Below are 20,955 nucleotides of genomic sequence, written 5' to 3'. Positions count from 1 at the left end.
TACACAAGGCGCAACCCATGGGCATTTACCACGTCCATCTTCTTCTTGAATAGGCACGCCCGTGGACTTCGAAAGCATTTGCACTTGCGTTTTAGAGAACCAGAGGTTGCGGGGGCGAGATGGCCGCCAGCAGGCCCCACGACCTTGTAGTCCTCGGAGCGACTGGATTCACTGGGAACCGGATCTGCAAGGAGGTCCTCAACAGCGGGTTCAGCGGGTGCGGTTAGCGGGCGCGCCGGCGGCGCTGGTGGGGGCGGTTAGTGGGAGCGCGTCTTTTGGGGGGCTGATCGATTCTGCCGATCGAACTCCCGTGCGAGCAGGAAATGGGCGGTGGCAGGACGCGATCGCGTCAAGCTGGAGCGCCTGGCAGCGTCGCTGGCTGGCAACGACGGCAACGAGCCTTCCATCGTTGTCGCTGACGTGGCCGACCCCGCCTCCCTGCTGGAGATGGCCAAGTGAGTGCGGCATGGAGCACAAACAGCTCTTGTTTTGACTTGCTTGTTATGCTCTTCAGGGCATGGCTTTCTCGCAACCCACTCGCGCCCACGGCCCCCCTCCCTTCCCGCAGGTCTTGCCGCGTGCTCATTACCACAGTAGGCCCGTTCCGCCACTGGGGCGAGCCGGTTGTCAAGGCGTGTGTGGAGGCTGGCACAGACTACCTGGATGTGTGTGGCGAGCCAGGTGGGCTGGCAGCTCCATGCAGCGCTCGAGCGTCGTCGTTGCACCAGGAGGCAGCCCCATGCCTCGCGCCTCCTGCACGCCTGCTTACTTTGCCTCCTCCCCCTCCCCATTCCACAAACCAGAGTTCATCGAGAGAGTGGAGCTGCTTTACAACGAGACAGCGAAGCAGGCGGGCTGCTACCTTGCCTCTGCCGTCGGCTTCGACTCGGTGCCGGGCGACCTGGGAGTCGCGGTGCGAGCTGCCGGCCTGCTGCGGTGGGTGTGTGTGAGCCAGGCCGCCCTGGTCTGCTCATCTCCTGTGGGGTGCGCCTGTGCATATGTGCAGTACACGATGAGCCTGTTCAAGCCCCCTGCTCGATGCACAGTGGTGGAGACCGCTTTGACGATCAGGGGTGGGCCTAGCGGCTTCAAAGGCCACTACCCCACGTACGAATCAGCTGTCCATGGCTTTGCATCTGCCGGGGAGCTGCGCAAGCTCAGGAAGGAGGCGGAGCAGGCAAGTCAGCGCCGCCGTGGCTGCCTGTGCCGTGGCTGCCTGCTGGACCATCTCCGTTGCTCCACCCGCTGCTGCCTGCACGCAAGCCTGCTGCAGTCCCTGGCCTGCACCCACATGCCAGCTCGCTCCCCGCCTGCCACAGCCAAACCGCAGCGCCCCCGGCCACTGGTGCAGAAGCGAGGGCGGATCGATCTCAAGGTGCCGGGCCCCAAGCCGCCTCGACAGACAGGAGCCGCTTTTGACCCACGCCTGCAATCTTGGACCTTCCCGTTCATGGGCAAGCGCCATGCTGCTGCGTGCGCCAGATGCTAGAAGCCATTTGTTTCGATGCTGGCCTGGCCTGGCAGGTTCCTTGCCTTCAGCCAACCGTTTTAGGACCGGCTTTTCTGGACCGTGCTGTGCAGGGGCGGATGCCTCTGTTGTGCGGCGCAGCATGCAGCGCCTTGTTGAGGCGGGGCAGCCGGCGGCCAACGTCAGCGTCGTCTTCACGCTGCCCTCGCGATATTACCTCACGCTGTGAGCGCTGCGCTTGCCATGCCATGCAACCACGCGCTGCCTGCAACGATGATGGGCATTGCGCTGGGCTGCTGGGGCTTCCCCCGATCTTACTGCCGTGCTTGCTGGTTGCTGACTGGCCGGCAGGCGCTGCTTGGCGCAGGTGGCAGGGCTTTGGGTCGATGTTCCAGTTCCTGGCCGGCAAGCCGTGGGGCCGCAGCCTGCTGCTCCAGTACCCACGCCTGTTCACGTATGGCATGTTTTCGCACGAAGGGCCCAGCGAGCGGCAGCTCAGCGAGGCCAGCTTCCAATTCACAAACATCGCCAAGGGCTACAGCAAAGGTGCGCCTTGGGGGCTGGAAAGGACAGGCAGTGGAAGCAAGCAGCGAGCACGCTGCCTCGCACTTCGCTCCACCCCCCTTCAGCCCACCGCACTCCCTGCCGCTGCTGCCACAAGCAGGTGCTCCCGAGGCGCCGGATCAGGCGCCCGACATAGAGATCGTCACACGTGTGAGCGGCCCTGAGCCGGGCTACATCAGCTGCGCCATCTTTGTAGTCCAGGCACGTCCCTTTGGGTAGTCCGCCCAGCACCAGGGAACGCAGGCACCCTCCCCCCGCTCGCCGGCTGGCGCCTGCTCAGCTCCCCTCTCAGCTCATCCCCTGGCCGCTGCCTGCAGGCTGCCATCACCCTGCTGGAGGAGCGGCAGAGCCTGGGGCTGCCCGGGGTGCACACCCCCGCCTCGCTGCTGCGTGACACCACATACATCGACCGCCTAAGGTCCCGCGGCATCAAGTTCGAGCAAGTGCAGGACGCTACGGTACAGTAGAGGGCGGACCTCCAGTGGCGGCAAAACCCGAGGGCCAACGGATGCATGTTGGAGTCGCTGACCGTCGTTTGGAGCGGTGATCGAGAGGCGGGAGGTTGCGCCTGGTTGTTCAAGCCCACTGTGTACGGCACTTGCCATGGCATTGTGCCGCCTGCCTGCCATCAAGCTTTCAGAGTCGCCGGGGAAGTTACTCCCCACAATGATGCCAATGTTCAACATACAGAGGTGGTTGGAAGCAGTCCTGTAAATCAGAAATAAGTAGGTTTGAGTCTGAAGTTGGCAAGCGTCAGAGGAGAAGACGCAGTACAGAGTGTTGATACACAGTAGGGAGCAGCGGAGCGGGAGCCTCAAGCAAGAAGAGGGGCAAGGCAACCAGCAAGTCGGTTATGCGGTGCCATCCCACGGCAGGGGCCCATCATATGTTTGGGGGCCGCAGTGCTGCAACAGCTCCGCCATGTCAGGACACCTGCGGCAGGCAGGCAGGTGGCACAGGCGCTCCAATCAATAACGCCCGAGATGGAGGGAGTACCCTGCTGACTGAGACAGTGTACTGTGCCAAACTGCACCCACTGGAGCGCACCTGTCGCCGGTGTAACCGCCCACGCCAAAGGGGTCGCGCTGCTGCCGCTTCGCCACCAGCTCCTGGCTGCAGCCATATGGGTCCGCCTCAAATGCCGCCACAGTTGCCTCCTCACCCTGCAGCAGACGGGGGTGGCAGGTGCACACAAACCGACGGGTGGGGTGGACTCAGCATGCCCGACACAGGTCAGCACTGGCAGCATTGCCATCCTGGCGTTGCCGCCCCGGCTGCCCCAGGAGCCTGCGCGCACCTTGAGCGCCCCAGAGTTGAGGGCGGGGGTGCCCTCGTAGCGGAAGCCCTCCTCGGGGAGCCTCAGCGCAGTGCGGTGCAGGGTGGAGAAGCGGTGCTTCTTGAAGTCGTAACCCACCACAACAACAAATTCTGGGTAGCGTCCCACGAGCTCATAAAAACGACACAGACCAAACAAGAGGTTCTCAAGCGAGTCACGTGCGCGGTCCTGCATAAAAGCGACACAGACCAAACAAGAGGCTCTCAAATGAGTCACGAGCGCGGTCCTGCGGCGCACCCGCAAGAGGCAGAGCGCAGCACGGGGCTGGAGGTGGCTTTGTGCAAAGGCGTGGGGGGACACCATCCACCATCCACACATCTGCCAGGCAGCCATCCAGCAGCTCGCCTCTGTGAACGCCCTGTCCCGGACCTCCTCGTTTCCATACCACTTGGCTGCCTCGGCCACCAGCCAATAGCCTTCGCCCTCAGCTCGTGGCCCAGCATCCCTGCAGAACCATGGCAGCAGGCGTGAGGCCCACCGCGTGCCGGGATGTGTGCTGGCACCCGCCATGTGGGCTGGACAGCCTGCTCCAGCACTGCAGCACGCACTGCAACCGACATCAAACAAACAGCAAGTGGAACAGCCAGGCGGTGCCCTCACCGGCGTGTCTTGCCGCCGCTGAACAACAGGAGGGCATCTTTGTCTGCTGCCGCCTCCTTCACGCCCAGCTGTATGTGCTCGACAAAGCTGTGGGTCTGGCCCGGCACCTCCTGTACACAATGTTTTGGAGCAATTTGAGGTAGCCCAGCTGTAAACAGAGCCGCAGACAGCGGCTGCTGCTGCTGGCACTTGTGTGGAGGAGCCCTTTCGCGCTCTGTCAAGGCTCACAACAAAGACCCCACCTTCTGGTAATCCAAAAGAAACCAGCTGGACTTCTCCTCTGACTCATGGAAGTCGAGGCCGGTGTAGACCGAGTGGCAGGCCACCAGCACCAAGTTGCGCAGGTGCGACACAGGGAAGCTCCTCTCCTGCCCCTTTCGGTGAAGCGCGGTGCCAGAGCCCGCCCGCCGTGCCGCAGCCAGTGCACGGCGCTGCCCGCTGGACATGCCGTCTGCGTCGTACTGGCCGCCCTGCCGAGCCCCAGTGTTGCTAAACCACAGCTGCAGGGCAAGCGAAGTGGCGAGGGTGTTGGTGGGTGCCGCAGGGCGGCGGGTTGGCGGCAAAGGCGGTGGCACACACCGGCCACCTCTGGGCAACAAGCGACCAGTGCAGCTCGGCACCCTACGCCCGATTGCACTGCAGCGTGCCTGGAAAACTAGCATGACACAGCACGCCGCCGTCAAGAAGATGAGTCCTGTCGCTGGAGGGCCACTGCCGGCTTGAGCCTTCCTCACGGTCATCAAGGGGCCATGCCGAGCGTTGTCAGCGTCTGTTGCGCCGCTGGTGAGACCGTAAGTGGGGAGCATCGGGCACACAGTGGCTGCACAGCAGGGCAAACACTGCGCCCTCCCCTGCAAAGGGCCAGGAGGAATAGCAGGCGAAGAAATGCGCAGGTGACTCGCCCGTCCATGTTGCTTTCCCTCCAGCCGGCGTCACCGCCTTGCTCCAAGGCCGCCACATCTGGGCAGCGTTCCTCGGGCGAAGTCGCGGCCTTGCTGATCTAATCATTGGGCATTACAACAACAGGGCTGGGCATATTGCTCAGCTCAAGCCTAGAATAGTACCAGGTGGATTGGGCATCACAAGGGGGGGGGGGCGCCTGCGCGCGGGGCACGCGCATGCCGAAGGGATTTGCAAATTGGTGATGTGCGCTTTGAGCTGGGTGCACGATTGCAGTCGTTCCCCGGCAGGGGAAGCATCGGGAGTGTGCGTGCGCCTTGTCTCGACCTTAACCGCGGATGGGGACATCCTGTGACCAGCGTGCCAGTACCATGGGGTGAGCAAGTCCGTCGAGAAATTAGTGGTGCAGTTGACTTGCAGGGCAAACCAACTGGATAAGCTGGGGAGGCAACATGCGGCTCAGCCACCCAGCAGCCAGAGGGAGCTGTGCCAGCTGCTGGGAGGGAGCTGCGAATACACCCACCTCCATTTCGTGCTTCTTGAAGCACTTCTTCTGGCAGACTGCCTTTGTCATCTGCTTGGTGCACACAAAGCGCAGCTTCTGCATTGCACCGGTACCGCAGCAGGGGCGTGGCAAAGGGACAGTTGAGAAGCTTTGCAGGCAGGCTAGCAGGGCAGCACGCGGCCTGGACATCCATCTCCACCAAATGGCCCAGGGTCAGCTAAACAGCGTGTTGGGTAAGGTCAGACCTGGTTGGCACACTTCATGGTGCAGCTGTCGGGGTAAACCTTGCCGTTCCTGGCGCAGCGGCCCTGGCTGGGCGTCTTGGGGCAGGACTTTGCGCACAACGCCTCGTCGGCCTTCTGCTGAGCGTGGCACAAGGCCCTGCACTTCGACACGCCACGCTTGCCGCACGCGAAGCGGACCACGGCGTCCTGGCACTGCAGCAACAATAAGGCATGCATGACAGGGGCCAGCCAGGTAGGAGAAGGAATCGGCACAACCAGCACATAAGACCGTGCCTGGCAGCTCATGCTTTGCGACTGCCGCCCCATGCACGACTCACCGTGGCCTGGCACCGGTTCTTGTAAAGCAAACCATCTCTGCCACACACCAACACGGTGCCGACGGGGCAGGCCTTGCAGTCGGGCACGGTCCCAGCCCCAGGTTGGCCAATCACGGGCATCCCCTGCAAGAAGCAGCATCGCAAGAGGGGAAGGGCAGCACGCCCTGTCGGTGTGGTCAGGTCCACGGTGGGTCGTGCATGCAACTGAACTGCGCAGCTCAGTAGTGGCCCTGTGGTCTGCTGACTGGCATGGCCGGCTGCCGATCAGCTTTGCAGGTGATGATGTAACAAGCATGTGAGGGGCCGAAGCAGGCAAGCTGCTGCAAGCGCTGGCCAGCGGTGGCACCGCTCGAGCGGCGAGCTCGGGCATCTGGGCTTTCCAGCAGCGCTGATTAGCGCTAAAAAGCACCAGCGCTGATCAGCGAGGTTGATTAGCACTAGCGCTGGCAGAACGCTGCCCGGCGCTGGTGCTGCTGGGCGCTGGCCAGCGCCGCCGCAGTGCGGCGCTCGCTGCGCACGTGTGTTGCATTACATGGTACCAGCAGTACCCCTGCGTACCCGCAGGGGAGCTGCTGATGAAAGATAATCAAGCACAGGGGATGGCACATCAGGTCGTGGTTGGGGGTGTGGAGCAAAGGTCAAAGTGGGTGGGGCGCATGTGCGAAGCTGCCACTCATGCATGGAGAAGGCTAACCGCAGCATCAGCAAACTGGCTGACCCTCACATTGCTGTAGTGGCCCACAGTTTCTTCACACGCTTGGTATAAGGGACGGAAGAACTGATCATCATGCGGTAGTGCCTTCTTCAGGCCATGCTGCTGGCCGTGCTCCAGCTGCAGGCACACACAGAAGTGTGTGTCAGCCAGTGCATCAGGCTACTGAAGGTGGGCGGCTCTGAGGAATTAACAGAGTCAAGAGTCAGAGCCAGCTTGCTACCCCTGACCGCAAGCAGTCACGCCCCAGCCCGCCTCACAGCCAGCTGCGCAAAGGCAGCATTGGGCGGCAACAGCCTCGAGTGCTTGATGTCGGCCCAGAAATGGTGCTTCACCTTGTTCACAGCGCGACCATGCGCAGTTGGGGCGCTCAGCCAGCTGTTATCCTTGCGCTTGCAGCTTGGGCTGGTCTACAGCAGCAGTAGGGGCAGTAGGGTTGATGGCTGTGGGGCGCAGGCGCATTGGCAGCTGGCAAAACGGCATCAGGGCAGGGCGGGGCAGGGTGGCCCATGGGCGCAGCGAGGGATGAAGGCAGACCGGCGGGGGGCGGGAAGGGGATGGCGAGAAGAGTAGGGCGCCCGTGGGTCAGTGGCATGGCTCGCTGACAGGGGCACGGTGGAGGGAGGTGGTGGGCATGGCCAGAGCACGCAGGCGGTGGGCAAGGAGGAGATGGGAACTCGCCGCCGTCATGGACACCGTCGTCCTTCAGCCCTGATGGGATGACCTGAACTCAGTATCCTGCTCGAAGCAATGGACGAGTGGAGTGTGTAGGCAAGGGTGAGCACGCAGGGCTGCCATTTGCACGAGGGCGGCAGGGCGGCTGCAAAAGCGGGCAGCGGGTGCCGCCGCAGCCCTCACCGGTGCCAGAGGCCCAGTTGCGGCGGCGATTGCACGGGCATCATCCCCTCGGGAGGAGTGTCTGGGGCCATTCCAGCAATGATGGAGGCCTACAGGTGGGGGACAGGAAGGCATGATTGCACGAGACTCCGCAGAGCACCCTCCGGCCCCGCATGCACAGCCTGCCGGCTTGCGTGACAACCGCCGGTTGCGGTGGGAAGTTCTCCTAGCCTGAAGGCGGGCTGCCACCACACCTGCGCGGACCTTGGCCATGACCTCTTGCTCTGGCTTCCTGCAGGTGCTCCGACAGCGTTCTAACTATTCTATCCTGTTTAGAGACTACAGAGAAGCGAAATTGTGGGGTTTGTCGGCACCTGCCAGAGTTTCGAAACCCATTTGGGCACGCAGCCGTCCCGCATGTACTTACGGCAGGTTGCTGCTGCCTCCCGCCCTCTGCCCTCTTAGACCGTTTTAGTGAGACAAAAGATCAAAGTGAGCAGACCACGCTGTGCAGCCTGCCTTGGCGGCCTGCCAGCGGCAGCGGCGGCGGTCACTGACATCCATGCTCGCATGGGCGGCCCCCAGAGGCAGCGAGCTGGGGCGCTCACGAAGACACACGATCCTACTGATGAACATCATACGATACACGCGAAAGATGGTTGAATTGTGCATGAATCGAAAAGCCCCAGCAGCGCCAGGCAGCGGCGGCGCTAGTCAGCGCCGCTGGAAAGCCCAGATGGGACCGCCGCTGCCAACAGTCCCGTACTAGCCGCTCGTTTATTAGGCTAGGCCCTCGGCCCTATATCGGCTCTCAAACCGCCATGCTGCGCTAAACAAGTGACGAACAGCTGCATGCCAAGAAGCCTGCCCCGCATTGATGATCACCCCGTCATGCGTGTGGCCCTGGCCTAGGCCTCACCTCGCCACAGTGACCAGCATGCAGGCTGCGCACAGCAGCAGTGCGGTTTTGGAGGCCAGCATTGCGTGTTACGGAAGCAGGGGGGAGTGCCTCACAAGTGGGGTGAGACCTGTGCAAGCGTTTTCCCGTTGCGACGAGCTATCTCCCAAAGAGTGTTATGCAAAAGAAAAGGCGGGAATCGGGCGTCCTATCCTCTCCCCTCTGTCCTGGACGCTTTGCCTCTGGCTTTTGCGTCAAGTACAGGCGGTTTCCCGCTGTGTTCGTGCATCGACAGCGTCAAAATCAGCCGAAGAATGCACACATGACTTGCCGGCAGGGCACGGCAGCACGCAGCGGCCGGATGGGGACTCCGTAATCACAGGCGCCGCCACGCTGCAGCGACCGCCCCTCAGTACCTTCAATCACTGACCAGCGGCCTGATCACATGCCCATGGGGCGCAGTAAATTGGACAGAATTAGAAGTACAAGACAGAGGGCATCATACAAGGCAGCAACTTGTGCGCGGCCATCTCCCGTGCGGCCAGCCCCATGTGCTATAGCGGGGTTGAACGCTGACCTGCTGCAGGTGTGGCCATCTCCAGTACGGCCGACTGGCCATTCACTTGCTGTAAGTTATGGTCATGCTGTTCTGCGGCGTGACCTTGAAGCCTTGCAGCCCCGTCATGGCCACCGTCGCCTGCATCTCCGTCTCAAACTCAATAAAGGCGATGCCGGGCTTGGCGGGCACAGTTGTGACCTCCTTGCAGCCTGCACAAAGGGGGGATAGGACAGGGAGGGGACAAGGGGTGAGGTGCTGGAGTGGAAGGCTGGGTACAAGTTGTCAGCTATGCAGCAACGATTCGCTTCAGAGCATGCCACGACTTGATGGGGCAGCTGCTGCCCTCTGTGCATGCCCCATGCCAGGGTGGGAGAACGACGGAGTCAGCCTGTCGAATAGCTGTGGCCCCCAGACCGGCGACATCCACCCTGCCTCACCTGGGAACTGCTGAAACAGCATTTCCAGCATCGCCGCCGTGGTTGCCGCTGGCAGGTTCTCCACAAATAGCTTGGCGTTTGGTTCCCCCACATCCACCGCCGCCGCTTTTTGCCTGCCTCCTGCTGCCGCTGCATCCGCTGGCTGCTTGGCTTTCGCCGCTGCGTCGCCGCCTGCTGCTACCGCCGCGGGCGCTTTGGGGGGCTTGCCCTTTGCGCCCTTGCCGCCCTTCTTCGGCGCCACTGCGTGTGATGCGGACTTGGCAAAGCTCACGCGCTGCAGAGGGCCGGGGGACATCAATGTTAAGTTGGTTGAACCGCTAGTGCTGCCAGGGCGGCCTGTGCTCCTGCATCTGCCGCCCAACTCGCTGCGCGATTACCAGCAGCCACCAAACCACACAGCAAGCATGCAGCAGGCGCAACAACGAGCCAAGCAGGCAGCGGCGTGCCGCACCAGCGGCTTGTCAAAGAAGGGGAAGTCCTGCATGCCTCGCAGCGCGGCGGTGGCTGCCGTAATGTCCGCATACACGATCCAGGCCTGCACATGCAGCGGCATGACAGTCAGACAGGAGTAGACAGCAGTGGCAGGTGCCTGGATGCGATGAAGAGCTGGGTGTGGGAGTGCCACCGCTGCTCCCTGCAGTGCACTGCCGCACCTGTCCCCGCAGCTTGTCGGTCCGCATGGCCACGATGTCTACGATTTTGCCAAATTGCCCAAACAGGGCATACAGCAGCTGCTTCAACTCTGCAGGGCACAGGCGTGAGCAGAGCGGGGTGGTGGACGGGCGGGTGAGTGCAGGCGGCGGCCATCGAGACGTTTGCAGGGGCACCCCACGGCTGCCCCACCGCCGCCGCCGCCGCCCCTACCACGCTTTTTGATCTTCTCCTGCAGGTTAGAAACGTAGAGCGTTTGATTGGGGGCGGTGTCCATGACGCAGGGCGGGGTCTGTGATGGTGTGTGCGGGGGCGCCACAAGCCTCTGGCAACGCTTCTGAACGCGACTGAACGTGCAGCGGGAAGCCAGGGCTTGCCACTTCAACGAGGCCCCCCATTCTACCCGGGCGGCAAGGCGCCAAAGGCGCCTCCCACGCCCCGACTGGTCCTTTTTTGGTGCTTGTCTCAGGTGCACCAACATGGTGAGTCCTCGGAGCGCCAGCGCAAGCAGCGGGGCGTGCATGGCGTGCATGTCCAATCCGGGGAGCTGGGGGCGCTGGGGCGGCTCGCGGGCGAATGGCTGGTTCTGGCAAACGTCAGGGATGCGGCAGACGCCCGCCAACCCGCCAGGGCACGCGGATGGCATGCTGCCCACCTGGCTGACGGCCCTGCGGGCTGCCCCAGCGCTGCCTGCCCGCGTAATGCGTGAAAGTAACCCCCGCCTGTTGTCTGCATCGCCGCTGCAGGCGCCAAAGGGCAAGAAGGTCGCGGCGGCGCCGTCCGCCGTGAAGAAGGCGGCGGCCCCCGCTAAACCTGTCAACCCCCTCTATGAGAAGCGGCCCAAGACCTTCAGTGCGTGTCGCTGCCCGCCTGCGGGGAGGGGCTGCCGGGGAGGTGGCAGCGGGTCGGCGGCGAGCCGGCGTTGTGACGCGGCGGGCACCGCCTGGACGCCGCTGCTGCTGTTGCTGCTACTGCTGCACGTGCTGATTGCATCCCTTTTGATCGGCGGCCCGCAGGCATTGGCGGCGACCTGCCCATGAAGCGGGACATGCACCGCTTTGTGAAGTGGCCCAAGTATGTGCGCATCCAGCGGCAGCGGCGTGTGCTCAACCAGCGCCTCAAGGTGCGGGCACTGCGGCATGCTGGCATGGCGGCCCTCCCCCATGCTCCTGCTTGCGGCACCTGCAGTTTGCATGCTCCTGCGCACAAGGGATGGGGCTGGCAGGGGGAGCAAAGCATTCCCTCTAGCGGCCACAGATGCGGCCAGCACAGCCAGCTACCGCACGAGTTGGGTGCAGCGTGGCTGGAGCGTCTGGCAGCATGACCAGCAAGGATGCAGCTGGGGAGCTTGCAGCATTGAGAGACCCCACTGACAGCGTCAGGCTGGCATTGGCCGCGGCTGGGACATGCGCAGCCCAGCAGCATACATGGGCGTCGGGCCGGGCTCCGCGCATATCAGCATGCGTGCCAGCCGGACCTGGCCCCCAGCTTGAACGCGGCATGTGTCAGCGGGGCCATCATGTGTGGCAGCGGTGGTGGCTGGCTGGCAGCTGGCATGGCTGCTGCGGTGCGGCGGGGGGCAGGCGGCCCAGGCGCCACGCGCCAATCCGGGGCAGCAGGGCCAGCACAGCCAGCCAGGCCAGCCAGCACCTCCAGCTAAGCTTGAGCAGCGGGCGTTCAGCAGCCTGCCTGCTGCCCCGCCCCGGGCCAAGCCGCAGCAAGCAGAGGGGATCTCCGAGGCTGCGCGCCCCATGTGGTGCCACCGCTGCACGCGGCCGCCGCGCTGACCTGCCGCCGCCGCCATGCCTGTGCTGCTGCAGGTGCCCCCAGCGCTCAACCGCTTCACCCGCACCCTGGACAAGAACATGGCTGAGACCCTGTTCAAGCTGCTGATGAAGTACCGCCCCGAGGACAAGGCGGCCAAGAAGGAGCGGCTGCTCAAGGAGGCGCAGGCGCGGGAGGCGGGTGCGTACCAGGCTGCTGCCGCCGACCGCTGCGCCCCGCACGCCTGCCGCGCCCCGGCCCCGGCTGCGCCTCGTGCACTGCTCTTCCCTTGCAGCGCCCAGCCATTCGGCGCTGGGCGGATTCCGTGTGCTGCTGCTGCGCCGCACGACCCCCGAACTCATTTGCCCGCCGCTCGCGCGCCCCTGCCCGCCTACAGGCCAGGAGGTTGAGAAGAAGAAGCCTGTGGTGGTCAAGTACGGCATCAACCACATCACGCAGCTGGTGGAGAGCGGCAAGGCGCAGGCGGTGGTGATTGCGCACGACGTGGACCCCATTGAGCTGGTGGTCTGGCTGCCCGCGCTGTGCAAGAAGATGGGTGTGCCCTACTGCATCGTCAAGGTGCGTGTTTTGCTGGGGCTGCATGCGCGTGTGTTTGGGCCTCTGAGGCTGAGCACCTGGGGACGGGCGGCTCCTGATGGTGTGCGGAGGGTTTGGTCGCGGAGCTGGCTGGGTGTACGGCCGGCTGGGCAGCCCTACCGGATGGATGGTCTGAGAGCAGCTGCCCTGGCCCAGCTGCCCTCTGGCTGTCCTCTGCCTGGCTGGTCCCCAGATCCTGACTGCGCCCGGCCTGGCCCACTGTGCGCACCGCCTGCAGGGCAAGGCGCGGCTGGGCACCGTGGTGCACAAGAAGACTGCCACCGCGCTGGCGCTGACGACTGTGAAGAACGAGGACCAGCGCGAGTTTGCCAAGCTGGTGGAGTCGTTCAAGGTGCGCCTCCTTTGACCTCTGCGCCTGTGTGCTGATGTGTGGTTTATTGTGGTGCGGGTGGCGAGGCGGGCGCCAGCCATGCCATGCGCCTGGCAGCGTCGTGTGGATGCAGCCAGCCTGTGGAGCAGGCTGTTCACCTGGCAGGCTGGCGTGGATTGGGCAGGAGCAGCCAGGGCAGCAAAGGCCTGGGCTTCCCTGCCGTTCTTCCTCGTACCCTGCCCACTCATCCTACTGCCTTTCTTGTGTCGCTTGCTGCAGACGATGTACAATGACGGCCCGCGCGTCAGCTGGGGCGGCGGCATCATGGGCCCCAAGAGCCAGGCGGTGATGAAGAAGCGGGAGAAGGCGCTGGCCAAGGATGCCCGCGCATGATGAGCTGGCGCCACGTAGGCGGTGCTCAAACACGCCGCCGGCAGCTGGCGGGCACCGCGCTAGCTCGGAACAGGAGTAGGAGGGGCAGGGCGCCCCTCCCCAGCAATACCAGGGTGGCAAGGCCGCCGTGTGTGCTGCGTGGGTTTCTGCGGTATCACCTGCCTACCCGCCTCCAGGGACAGCGCGCCCGCTGTAACACCCACACTTAGCAACACTCCCTCGCCACACTGTACACAGTGAGCTGGTAGTTGGGTGGGAATGGTAAATGGGCTGGTGGGCCTCCAAGAAACAGGATGGAGTCGCCGGAGGTGCCGGCTGCCACACCCCCGTCCCGTCGTCTGCCTACCATGCCTGCGCCTCCAGGTCCAGGGTGGCTCTCCTCCTGTGTTTGGTCCTGAAGGCATGCACTGAATGCCGCAACCAGCAGGAGGGGCACTGAATGCCGCAACCAGCAGAGGGGGAGTGGTAGGCGACGTGAAGGCGGGGCGGCAAGCGGCGGCAGGGGCAGGCAGAACACACTTGCAGCCCGCTGCTCGCTGCATGACGCAAAGCCACCCTGACCATCACAGCGGCTCCGATGTGAGGTATTGCTGCGCGCAGCAAAACCTTTCTTCGGAACAGATCGGTGCGGCTAAGGCCTTTCAAAAGCCCTTCCTGCACGCTCATCGCCACTTCCTGGACCCTTGAGTGGCTGGGGCGGTCTTGAAGCGCTCCTCCACAGACCCGCAGGCTGCCCAGCTGCCGCACCCTGGCCTCGACAACGTCGTGGCGCGAAACCGCAGCCCCTCTGCCCCGGCACCGAGAGCCTCATACTTGCTGCTGTAGCTTTTAGAAGGGTGCCACCTCCCGTGGCTGCATGACGACCGCCCAGCTGCAGCCCAGGGCGCTGCAGGAGCGCGGGGCGCTCACCCAGCGGCGCTCCAGGTCGCTACACAGCCATGGGGCGGGATGTCGGCGCCTGGTCGCACCCAGGAAGCTTGGCGTGCGCGTAGTCGCGACGGCAGCGGGGCGGGACGGCCAGGTGGGTGCGCAGCTTTGGCCTGGGCTTTGTGCATTTTGTCAGCACCCGTTTCTGGCATGCTCATGTGCGCTGCCCAACGTCGGTGCAGGAGGAGCTGGTCCCCGCCCTGGAGAGCCCGCCTCAGCCAGGCGTGCCTGTGCTATCTCGGCTTGTGGCAGGGGTAAGTCGCCGCTCCCCCAGCATCCACATGGCCACCCGGCTTCTGTGACTGTCACTGCACATGGGGAGAAAGTAGGAGACCAGTGATGGCACGCCGCTCACCGCTAGCATCACCCTCTCTCATCCTGCAGCTTGCGCTGCTGCTGCCGCTGGCTGCCGCCAACCTGGGCCTGGCTCCTGGGGCGGCCTGGGCCAAGCCGCCCCCTCCGAGCAGCACCCCTGTTGCGCAACGCACCACACCTCCGTGAGTTGCACGCCATGCTGGTCAGATGACAGGCTGCGGTGCCTGCAATGCCGCCCTGTTCCCCCACTCTGCAGCAGCACTTGCTGGCCGGCCTGCTCATTTGTGCTGTGTCACTTGGATTGGATGCAGCGAAGTGATTGATGAGAGCACAGGCGCGGCGCAGTCGTGGCTGTACAGCCGTGGTCCCTGGAACCAGAGGCAGTACGGGACCATCCACACGTGAGCACACAGACCCTCCTCTCCCACACGTCTGCTCTGCTGGTGCACGGTGGCTTGCTGCCTCGCACGAGCATCTGACCAGGCTGCCGGCACCTTCTTGCCACGTCTTGGGTGTGGTGCAGGTTCTACACCGACCGGAGCAAAGTGAAGAAGGCACATGCCCCAGTGGCGGCAGCCACCGCCTCGCCTGTCAAGGCAGATGTGCAGGAGCAGGCAGCGCCCGCTGTGGCCGCTGCCCCTGCTGCTGCGCCTGCAACTCGCACGGGCGCAGCTGCAGCTTCGGCGCCGGCACCTGCAGTGGCAGCCGCGCAGGCAGCCCGAGCAGCCGCAGCAAAGGCAGCCGAGACGGCAAATGCCGCCACGCAGGCGGCCGCCACCTATGCCCGGGGCCTGGCCACTCGCGCCGACCAGCTGGGAGGACAGGTGTGTGGTGCAAGGAGGAGGGGCCGCGCATGCTTGGCTGGCTCAGTACCAGCTCATGTAGGCAAGGATGAGGTGACAAAGACCGCTGCCTGAATTCCATGAGCGCACATGTTTGCTTGGGCAACCACACATGTCCGCCTTCCCTGCCGCAGGTCTCCGATGCGCTGGCAGCCACCAACCTGTCTGACCCCCAGACCCAGAAGTCGCTGGCTGTGTTCACCACGGCAATGCTGGCCCTGCTGCTGTTTGCGGCCAGGCAGCGCATTGCGGCTGGCGGCCAGCACGCCGACGCCGGCGACGAGGCCAGCGACGGCGAGGCCGGCAGCGACACGGACGCGGCGGCTGGCGGCGCTGGCTGGGCGGGCCTGACCCTGGAGGAGCGGCAGGCGGAGGCGGCGCGTCGCATCACCGCCGCCAAGCAGCGCATTGTTGAGGTGAAGCAGCAGCAGGACCAGCAGGCCAAGGCCGCTGAGCTGGCGGCGCTGGTGGCAGCCCAGGAGGCGGCCGCCAAGGCCGCCGCTGCGCAGTCCGCCCTGGAGGCGGCGGCAGCAGACCAGGACTCGCCCGCGGCGCTGGAGGTGGCCGAGGCGGCGGTTGCCGAGGCGGAGGCGGCAGCCCTGGTGGACATGGAGGTGATTGCAGAGGGCGGCAGCATCGGCAAGCTGACCACCGATGCGGCGGCGGCGAGGGTCATTGCCGACCAGGGGGCGGCGGCCGCGGCGGCAGCAGAGCGGGAGCTGCAGCAGGTGCAGCAGCTGCTGGCGCAGCAGTGGGCAGCCGCCCCTGCAGCCAGTGACGACGCGGCGGCGCTGCCAGGCAAGATGACGGCCGATGCCTCGGTGGCGGCTGCCGCGGCGCTGCCTGGCAAGATGACTGCTGATGCATCTGCAGCTGCAGCCATGGCTGCGCCCTCGCTGGAGCGCCCAGGCGGGCGCGGCAGGGACACGGCAGAGGCTGCCACAGCGCTGCCCAAAGCTGTGCCCGTGTCTCAGCCTTCGCTGGAGCGGCCGGGCGGGCGCGGCGGGCGGGAGGCCCTCGACGCCGCTTTGGCGCAGGATGCTGCACCCCTGGTCGACCCAGCACTGGCACGCCCCGGGGGGCGTGGCCGCGAGACGCCTGCAGCCGCCTCCCCCGCTGCCAGCGCCAGCAGCGGCGGCGGCAAGCGGTGGGACCCGCTCAGCATCCTGCTGGCGCCCGCCGCGCCGCTGCTGGCGGGCCTGTTTGGCGGTGCCGGGTCCACGGCGGCGCCGGGGCGCAACAAGTACGACATGCTGCTGGATGTGCTTTCCTCGGCGGCCGCGGCCCCCGATGCAAGGGTAGGTGGCAGGCTGGGGTCAACAGGCAGGTCCCTGAGGCCGCGGCCCACGCAGAGCTCACGCGCGCTCCGCACCATGCGCTCATGTTTGCGCCGCGCTGTCGCGCCCCGCCCCCGCCTGCAGGCCGACAGCCGGTACGACCCTGTGCGCTCGCTGCTGGCAGCCACGCCCTCCAGTGGCGTGCCGCGCTACGACTTTGCACGCAGCCTGCTGCGCGGCATGGCCGGCGCGGACGGCGCCGGCGACAGCCCCTTTGACATGGCACGCAGCCTGCTGCAGGTGCGTGTGCCCTGCCCAGCCTCACGCATGCAACCACGCAGCACCCGCCAACCCCTGCCCCAGTGCCAGTGCCAGCGTGCCTGCGCGGCCTGCCGTTGCCGCTGTTGGGGGCCATTGCCACCGACGTTGCTGCTGCCCGCGCTGCAGAGCATGGAGCCCACCGGCGGCAGCAAGTTTGACCCGGTGTGGGGGCTGCTGAAGGAGGCCACGATGCTGCAGGTGGGGGCAGCGGGTGCCGGGGGTCGGCATCTTGGCTGCTGCTGCAGCACCGGCAGCTGCGCACTGGCTGGGAGCAGGCCCCCCTGGTTGGAATCCCAGCACAACACCCTGCCGCTCCTGCCGGCTGCTCGTCGCCCCGCCCACCTCCCCCCCCCCTCCTTTCCCTTTCTTTCCCCGGCCGCAGGAGTGGGGAGCTCCAATTTGACCCGCTGTCGGGCCTGTCTGAATGGGCGGTGGCCCCTGCGGGCGGCACCGCCTTTGTGGGCCTGCGCCACGACCCCTGGGCCGACCTGGTTGTGGCTGTGCAGCAGGGCCGGGCGGCAGCCTCCAGCAAGTACGACCCCTGCCAGACCTGCTTGCCGCGCTGTCGGCGGCAGCCGCCGCCCCAGCTGGCGCCAGCCGCTACGACCCCGCCGCCGGCCTGCTGGCGGCGGCCAGCTCGCCCGACTGGCGCGGCCCCACCGGCGGCGCCCGCTACTGCATGGTGGCGGCGGCGCTGGATGCCGCCGCGGGCTGGGAGGCGCCCGCCGGGCGCAGCCCCTACTGCCCCACCGCGGCGCTGCTGGCAGCCGAGGCGCCTACCAAGGCCAGCGTGGGCAGCGGGCGCTGGGACCCGCTGGCCTGGATCATGGATGGCTGGGCAGCGGGCAGCAGCGACTGGGACCCCGCCACCGACGGCGCGGGCGGCCGCAAGTTTGACCCCGCCAGGCAGGTGCTGCAGGCCGCGGCGCCCAGCCGCGCGCAGCGCTCCAAGTTTGACCCCATGTCCCAGCTGCTGGCAGGTGAGGCCGGGGGCGCTTGGGGTGCAGTCGCCCGCCAGGCACACTGGCGAGGCAGCGCCAGCCAACACCCATCTTGCTAGCCCCGACGGCAAAATCGGTATGCTTGGCTCTAGGGATGCTATCCCCATGCCCGCGCTCATCGTGTGCTGCTCCACTGCCCTGAACTGCTGCAGGCGAGTGGCTGGAGACCGACTACTCCTCAGAGTTCTCTGCCGCCGCCAACTCAGCTGCCAGCCGCATCTTTGGCAGCGGCGCGCAGGAGCAGCAGCAGCGGCAGCCGGCGTCCTCGGTGGCCAGCCAGGCCGCCGACTGGAGCTGAGCCGCCACAGCCGCCCAGCGCCCCACTGCCACGCCGTACCATGATTACTAGTTAGCGTTCAACGTCCTTGTCTGCTCCAGTCGTGCACACACGTGCCCCCCACCCGTAGCGCTATCTATATAGGTTGTGTTCTTTTCAGGCGTGCTTGTGCATTTTGTGGGTCCCGTCTGTGTCCACCCTTGCGGCAGCCACGCCTCTGGCAGCATCCCTCACTCAGTTTTCATCCTGCCGAGTTGGACGCAATTCATACAGGATGCCCTGACCAATTTCCAACAACTCCCCCTGCTTCATCCGCACTTGCTGGCACTGCGCCCCACCCCTACTCTCACTCGCCACCTGGCGCTCGCATTTCGTGTGCCCTGGCTCTGAGCTTCTGCCGCGACCACCCCTGTACATGCCCAGCAGATCGCACTGGCCTCCATCCCCACTAAACACCCACACACAGTTTTCTCCACATTTTGCCTCCAAGCTTCGAAGATCATCTACACTGCACGACTCTGCTTCCTGACGCCTGCACGAGAATGTAATGTGCCCCTGCCTTACTGTTGAGTTGAACATGGCTGGCTGTAACGAGTGTCAGAAGCGTCAAAGTGGCTCAACGTCTGATTACCCTGGGCTGCCCTCCCTGCCCTCCCTGCAAAACAAGACAAGTCAGAGGCCGGTGGCCCAGTGCTGCGCCCCCAGCCGCCCACACACCTTCTCCAACCACTCGGCATCAACCTGGGTGAATGCAGCTGGCAAGTCTGCAGCAAATGTGGAGGAGAAAACCAAAACGACCGGCTGCTGGACAGGCTTCCAGCAATAAAGCGAGATGCAGAGCGGGATGGTGGCGCCTGCTGCAGCTCAGGTGGGACCCACCTGAGTCTACATCCAACACTGCTAGCAGCTGCTCGCCTGGGCCAAGAACAGGCACCACAATCTCCGACTGCGGTGGGTATGGGGAGAAGCGCTGCAGGTACCTAGTGCAGCAGCCAGGAGCTGTCGCTTCGGAAGCGTTTGTGATGGCAGCAGCAGCGGCGCACCTGGGTGCTGGAGGCGCAGGCAATATGCCCCGGGAACAGGTGCACGTCTGGGACCAGCTGCGTCTGGCGGGTCTGGGCCGCAGTGCCGCACACGCCCTTGCCAAACGGGATGCGCAGGCATGCGAGTCCACCTTGGTACGGCCCAATCACTAGCATCCTCCTCTCTATTGAGTTCTCTGCTGCTGTTGCCCCCAGCAGTGCTTGATAGAAACCAGTCCAATTGAAGTAGGAGAATGCGGCATGGAGCTCGCAGGCGACCGTGGCCATCGCCGCAACCCAGTCGCTCTCGCCTGCAAACAGCGTGGTGGTGGTGGTGGTGGTGGGTGGGGTGGTGGTGGGGGGGTGGGGGGGGCTGCATTGATGCAACAGGCACATTCGCTATGCAACCCCTCTGCCAGTCTGGCAGTCTCCGCGCCTTGCAGCAGGAGCTCCAGCCGCTCCAGCACAGCAGCATATTGCTGGGCACGGAGGTGTTCGGCACTGTCTGCCGGCAGCGGCGCCAGTGGCTCTGCCTCCACCATCGCTGGGCTGAGTGGCGCAAGTCGATTTGCTTGCACACTGCAGCCGTTTTCTGGTCTCCTGCTAGCTAGCAACTTCCTTCGCGACAGCCCGTGGCCTCGCTTGAGTGCCTCAGGGACAAGGCTGCCTCAAAGACCGTGGGTCGGCTCCCTGTGATCGCAATGGTGCGAGCCGCTGTAATTTGTGTGAGTGTGGTGGCTGCCACCTGGCCTCCAACGTAGCAGAAAAAAAAACCCTAGCTTCCTACTGCTCCTCCTGCGTCCATAAATGCCTCACCACGCATCAGGAGGCACATTTTCAAGCGGGGGGCAGCAGAAGAAGCGAGGTGTGTGAACATGGGTGTCGCCCCCCTTGGATGCTGGCCCTGACTGAACTTGCAGCGGCTGTAAACTGCTGGGAGATTGTGCATGGGGCGAAAGGTCTTGTGCATAGTTTTTTTTGGCCTCAGACGACCACCTTCCCCAGCTTCCCCAGCAGCTGCCGAACCAAGATTGTACCATCCCTGCTTCCCTCTCATCTCAGAGAGCTAGCGTCAATCTGAACGTCGACCCTCTTTGCACCCCACATTTGCACGCCAGCAGCAGCCATGTGTGCCTCCCGCTTCGGCATCCTGGCCCTTGCAACCCTGCTTTCGGCTGCTGCCTCTGCGCGCGCGGCTGATAGAGCCTACCCCTTCCCATGGCCGGAGTATGAAGGTGCGTGGTGTGCGGATGTGACTTGCTGTTGTGCCTCCCATCTATGGTGCAGCGCCCAGCGCCGGCGCAGTCGGGTTGTGATGACCATGCGTTGCGGGGTTGCAGGCACCTCGAGCCTCATCAGGAGCAGCTTTGCTGGTGCACCGTAAGTGTGGGGTGTGGAGTGCCGGCCGGCCACGCCTGCGTTGCAGCCAGCCATGCCTGCATTGCCAGACGGGCCAGCGGCGGCACCCGGCCACCGCGCCGCTGCAAGCACACGGCGGGTCATTGGGTACGCATCACCTGCCCCGGACACTGCAGGAAAGTTGAGTTCCCTGGGGGACTTTTCCAGGTCATAACCGGCGCAGACATGTTGGGGATGGCAATCACTGACATGCTTGCTTGTGTGGGCTTAAAGTCTGGTAAAGCAAGAACTAGCTTGCAACATAGACTCCCCGCCGAAACGGGACGGGAACCGGGCGAAAGCAGAGAAAGCAATAAAACAGGGGTGGAGCAAGGCGACATGCAACGCAAGCAGCTGACAGGGCACGCATCGAAACGTGTGTATGACTGGCAAAGTGGCATGGCGCATTGGGGAGAAACGCAACGGTACGGGAGCATGGGCTGGCCAAACGGCAGTGCGGA

General features: G+C 64.8%; 7 protein-coding genes across 7 annotated transcripts in view; 4 read left to right on the top strand and 3 right to left on the bottom strand.

Moving 5' to 3' along the window:
• The first annotated feature begins 52 nt into the window (after positions 1 to 52).
• Positions 53 to 2,758, top strand: CHLNCDRAFT_59409 (hypothetical protein). Its single transcript, XM_005842899.1, has 9 exons — positions 53 to 217; positions 321 to 455; positions 569 to 681; positions 804 to 913; positions 1,007 to 1,181; positions 1,582 to 1,693; positions 1,836 to 2,014; positions 2,133 to 2,233; positions 2,350 to 2,758. The coding sequence occupies exons 1-9, from the start codon at positions 120 to 122 to the stop codon at positions 2,497 to 2,499; spliced, it is 1,173 nt and encodes a 390-aa protein (XP_005842961.1). The 5' UTR covers positions 53 to 119; the 3' UTR covers positions 2,500 to 2,758.
• Positions 2,759 to 2,883: 125 nt separating this feature from the next.
• On the bottom strand, positions 2,884 to 4,414 carry CHLNCDRAFT_28621 (hypothetical protein; the record flags this gene model as incomplete). Its single annotated transcript, XM_005842866.1, has 6 exons — positions 2,884 to 2,994; positions 3,103 to 3,195; positions 3,330 to 3,570; positions 3,724 to 3,813; positions 3,969 to 4,075; positions 4,211 to 4,414. The coding sequence occupies 6 exons, from the start codon at positions 4,412 to 4,414 to the stop codon at positions 2,884 to 2,886; spliced, it is 846 nt and encodes a 281-aa protein (XP_005842928.1).
• A 4,587-nt stretch (positions 4,415 to 9,001) lies between these two features.
• Positions 9,002 to 10,306, bottom strand: CHLNCDRAFT_28661 (hypothetical protein; the record flags this gene model as incomplete). The annotated part of the gene is made up of 5 exons (XM_005842865.1): positions 9,002 to 9,150; positions 9,379 to 9,652; positions 9,830 to 9,913; positions 10,032 to 10,120; positions 10,243 to 10,306. 5 exons carry the CDS (start codon positions 10,304 to 10,306, stop codon positions 9,002 to 9,004), a joined length of 660 nt encoding a protein of 219 aa, XP_005842927.1.
• A 178-nt stretch (positions 10,307 to 10,484) lies between these two features.
• CHLNCDRAFT_59830 (hypothetical protein) lies at positions 10,485 to 13,342 on the top strand. Its single transcript, XM_005842898.1, has 7 exons — positions 10,485 to 10,511; positions 10,776 to 10,881; positions 11,046 to 11,152; positions 11,850 to 11,994; positions 12,191 to 12,372; positions 12,629 to 12,742; positions 13,001 to 13,342. The coding sequence occupies exons 1-7, from the start codon at positions 10,509 to 10,511 to the stop codon at positions 13,112 to 13,114; spliced, it is 771 nt and encodes a 256-aa protein (XP_005842960.1). The 5' UTR covers positions 10,485 to 10,508; the 3' UTR covers positions 13,115 to 13,342.
• A 628-nt stretch (positions 13,343 to 13,970) lies between these two features.
• Positions 13,971 to 18,095, top strand: CHLNCDRAFT_55527 (hypothetical protein; the record flags this gene model as incomplete). The annotated part of the gene is made up of 11 exons (XM_005842897.1): positions 13,971 to 14,135; positions 14,224 to 14,295; positions 14,426 to 14,538; positions 14,668 to 14,757; positions 14,880 to 15,180; positions 15,333 to 16,496; positions 16,620 to 16,775; positions 16,923 to 16,994; positions 17,179 to 17,180; positions 17,394 to 17,776; positions 17,950 to 18,095. The coding sequence occupies 11 exons, from the start codon at positions 13,971 to 13,973 to the stop codon at positions 18,093 to 18,095; spliced, it is 2,664 nt and encodes an 887-aa protein (XP_005842959.1).
• Positions 18,096 to 18,746: 651 nt separating this feature from the next.
• Positions 18,747 to 19,638, bottom strand: CHLNCDRAFT_141776 (hypothetical protein; the record flags this gene model as incomplete). The annotated part of the gene is made up of 4 exons (XM_005842864.1): positions 18,747 to 18,838; positions 18,954 to 19,020; positions 19,118 to 19,407; positions 19,599 to 19,638. 4 exons carry the CDS (start codon positions 19,636 to 19,638, stop codon positions 18,747 to 18,749), a joined length of 489 nt encoding a protein of 162 aa, XP_005842926.1.
• A 687-nt stretch (positions 19,639 to 20,325) lies between these two features.
• The window catches only part of CHLNCDRAFT_141775 (hypothetical protein), a gene marked incomplete at both ends in the record, with an annotated part of 7,778 nt that continues 7,148 nt past the window's right edge, over positions 20,326 to 20,955 (top strand). Inside the window, one exon of the mRNA XM_005842896.1 lies at positions 20,326 to 20,331. Within this exon, the coding sequence (XP_005842958.1) occupies positions 20,326 to 20,331 (6 nt within the window). The remainder of the gene's footprint in view (positions 20,332 to 20,955) is intronic.

This window comes from Chlorella variabilis (assembly GCF_000147415.1).
Source record: "Chlorella variabilis unplaced genomic scaffold CHLNCscaffold_38, whole genome shotgun sequence".
NCBI lineage: Eukaryota > Viridiplantae > Chlorophyta > Trebouxiophyceae > Chlorellales > Chlorellaceae > Chlorella > Chlorella variabilis.
The sequence above is the reverse complement of the archived record's forward strand: the minus strand, read 5'-3'. Positions and strand labels throughout refer to the sequence as shown.

What these genes read in the sequence shown, in the direction of transcription:
- CHLNCDRAFT_59409 (XM_005842899.1), top strand. Translation starts at nt 120, where the DNA reads ATGGCCGCCAGCAGGCCCCACGACCTTGTAGTCCTCGGAGCGACTGGA. An exon ending in CTCAACAGCGGGTTCAGCGG is followed by an intron (nt 218 to 320) that starts GTGCGGTTAGCG and finishes CCGTGCGAGCAG; the next exon opens with GAAATGGGCGGTGGCAGGAC. An exon ending in TCGCGATATTACCTCACGCT is followed by an intron (nt 1,694 to 1,835) that starts GTGAGCGCTGCG and finishes TGCTTGGCGCAG; the next exon opens with GTGGCAGGGCTTTGGGTCGA.
- CHLNCDRAFT_59830 (XM_005842898.1), top strand. An exon ending in GAAGCGGCCCAAGACCTTCA is followed by an intron (nt 10,882 to 11,045) that starts GTGCGTGTCGCT and finishes GGCGGCCCGCAG; the next exon opens with GCATTGGCGGCGACCTGCCC. An exon ending in GGCGCAGGCGCGGGAGGCGG is followed by an intron (nt 11,995 to 12,190) that starts GTGCGTACCAGG and finishes GCCCGCCTACAG; the next exon opens with GCCAGGAGGTTGAGAAGAAG.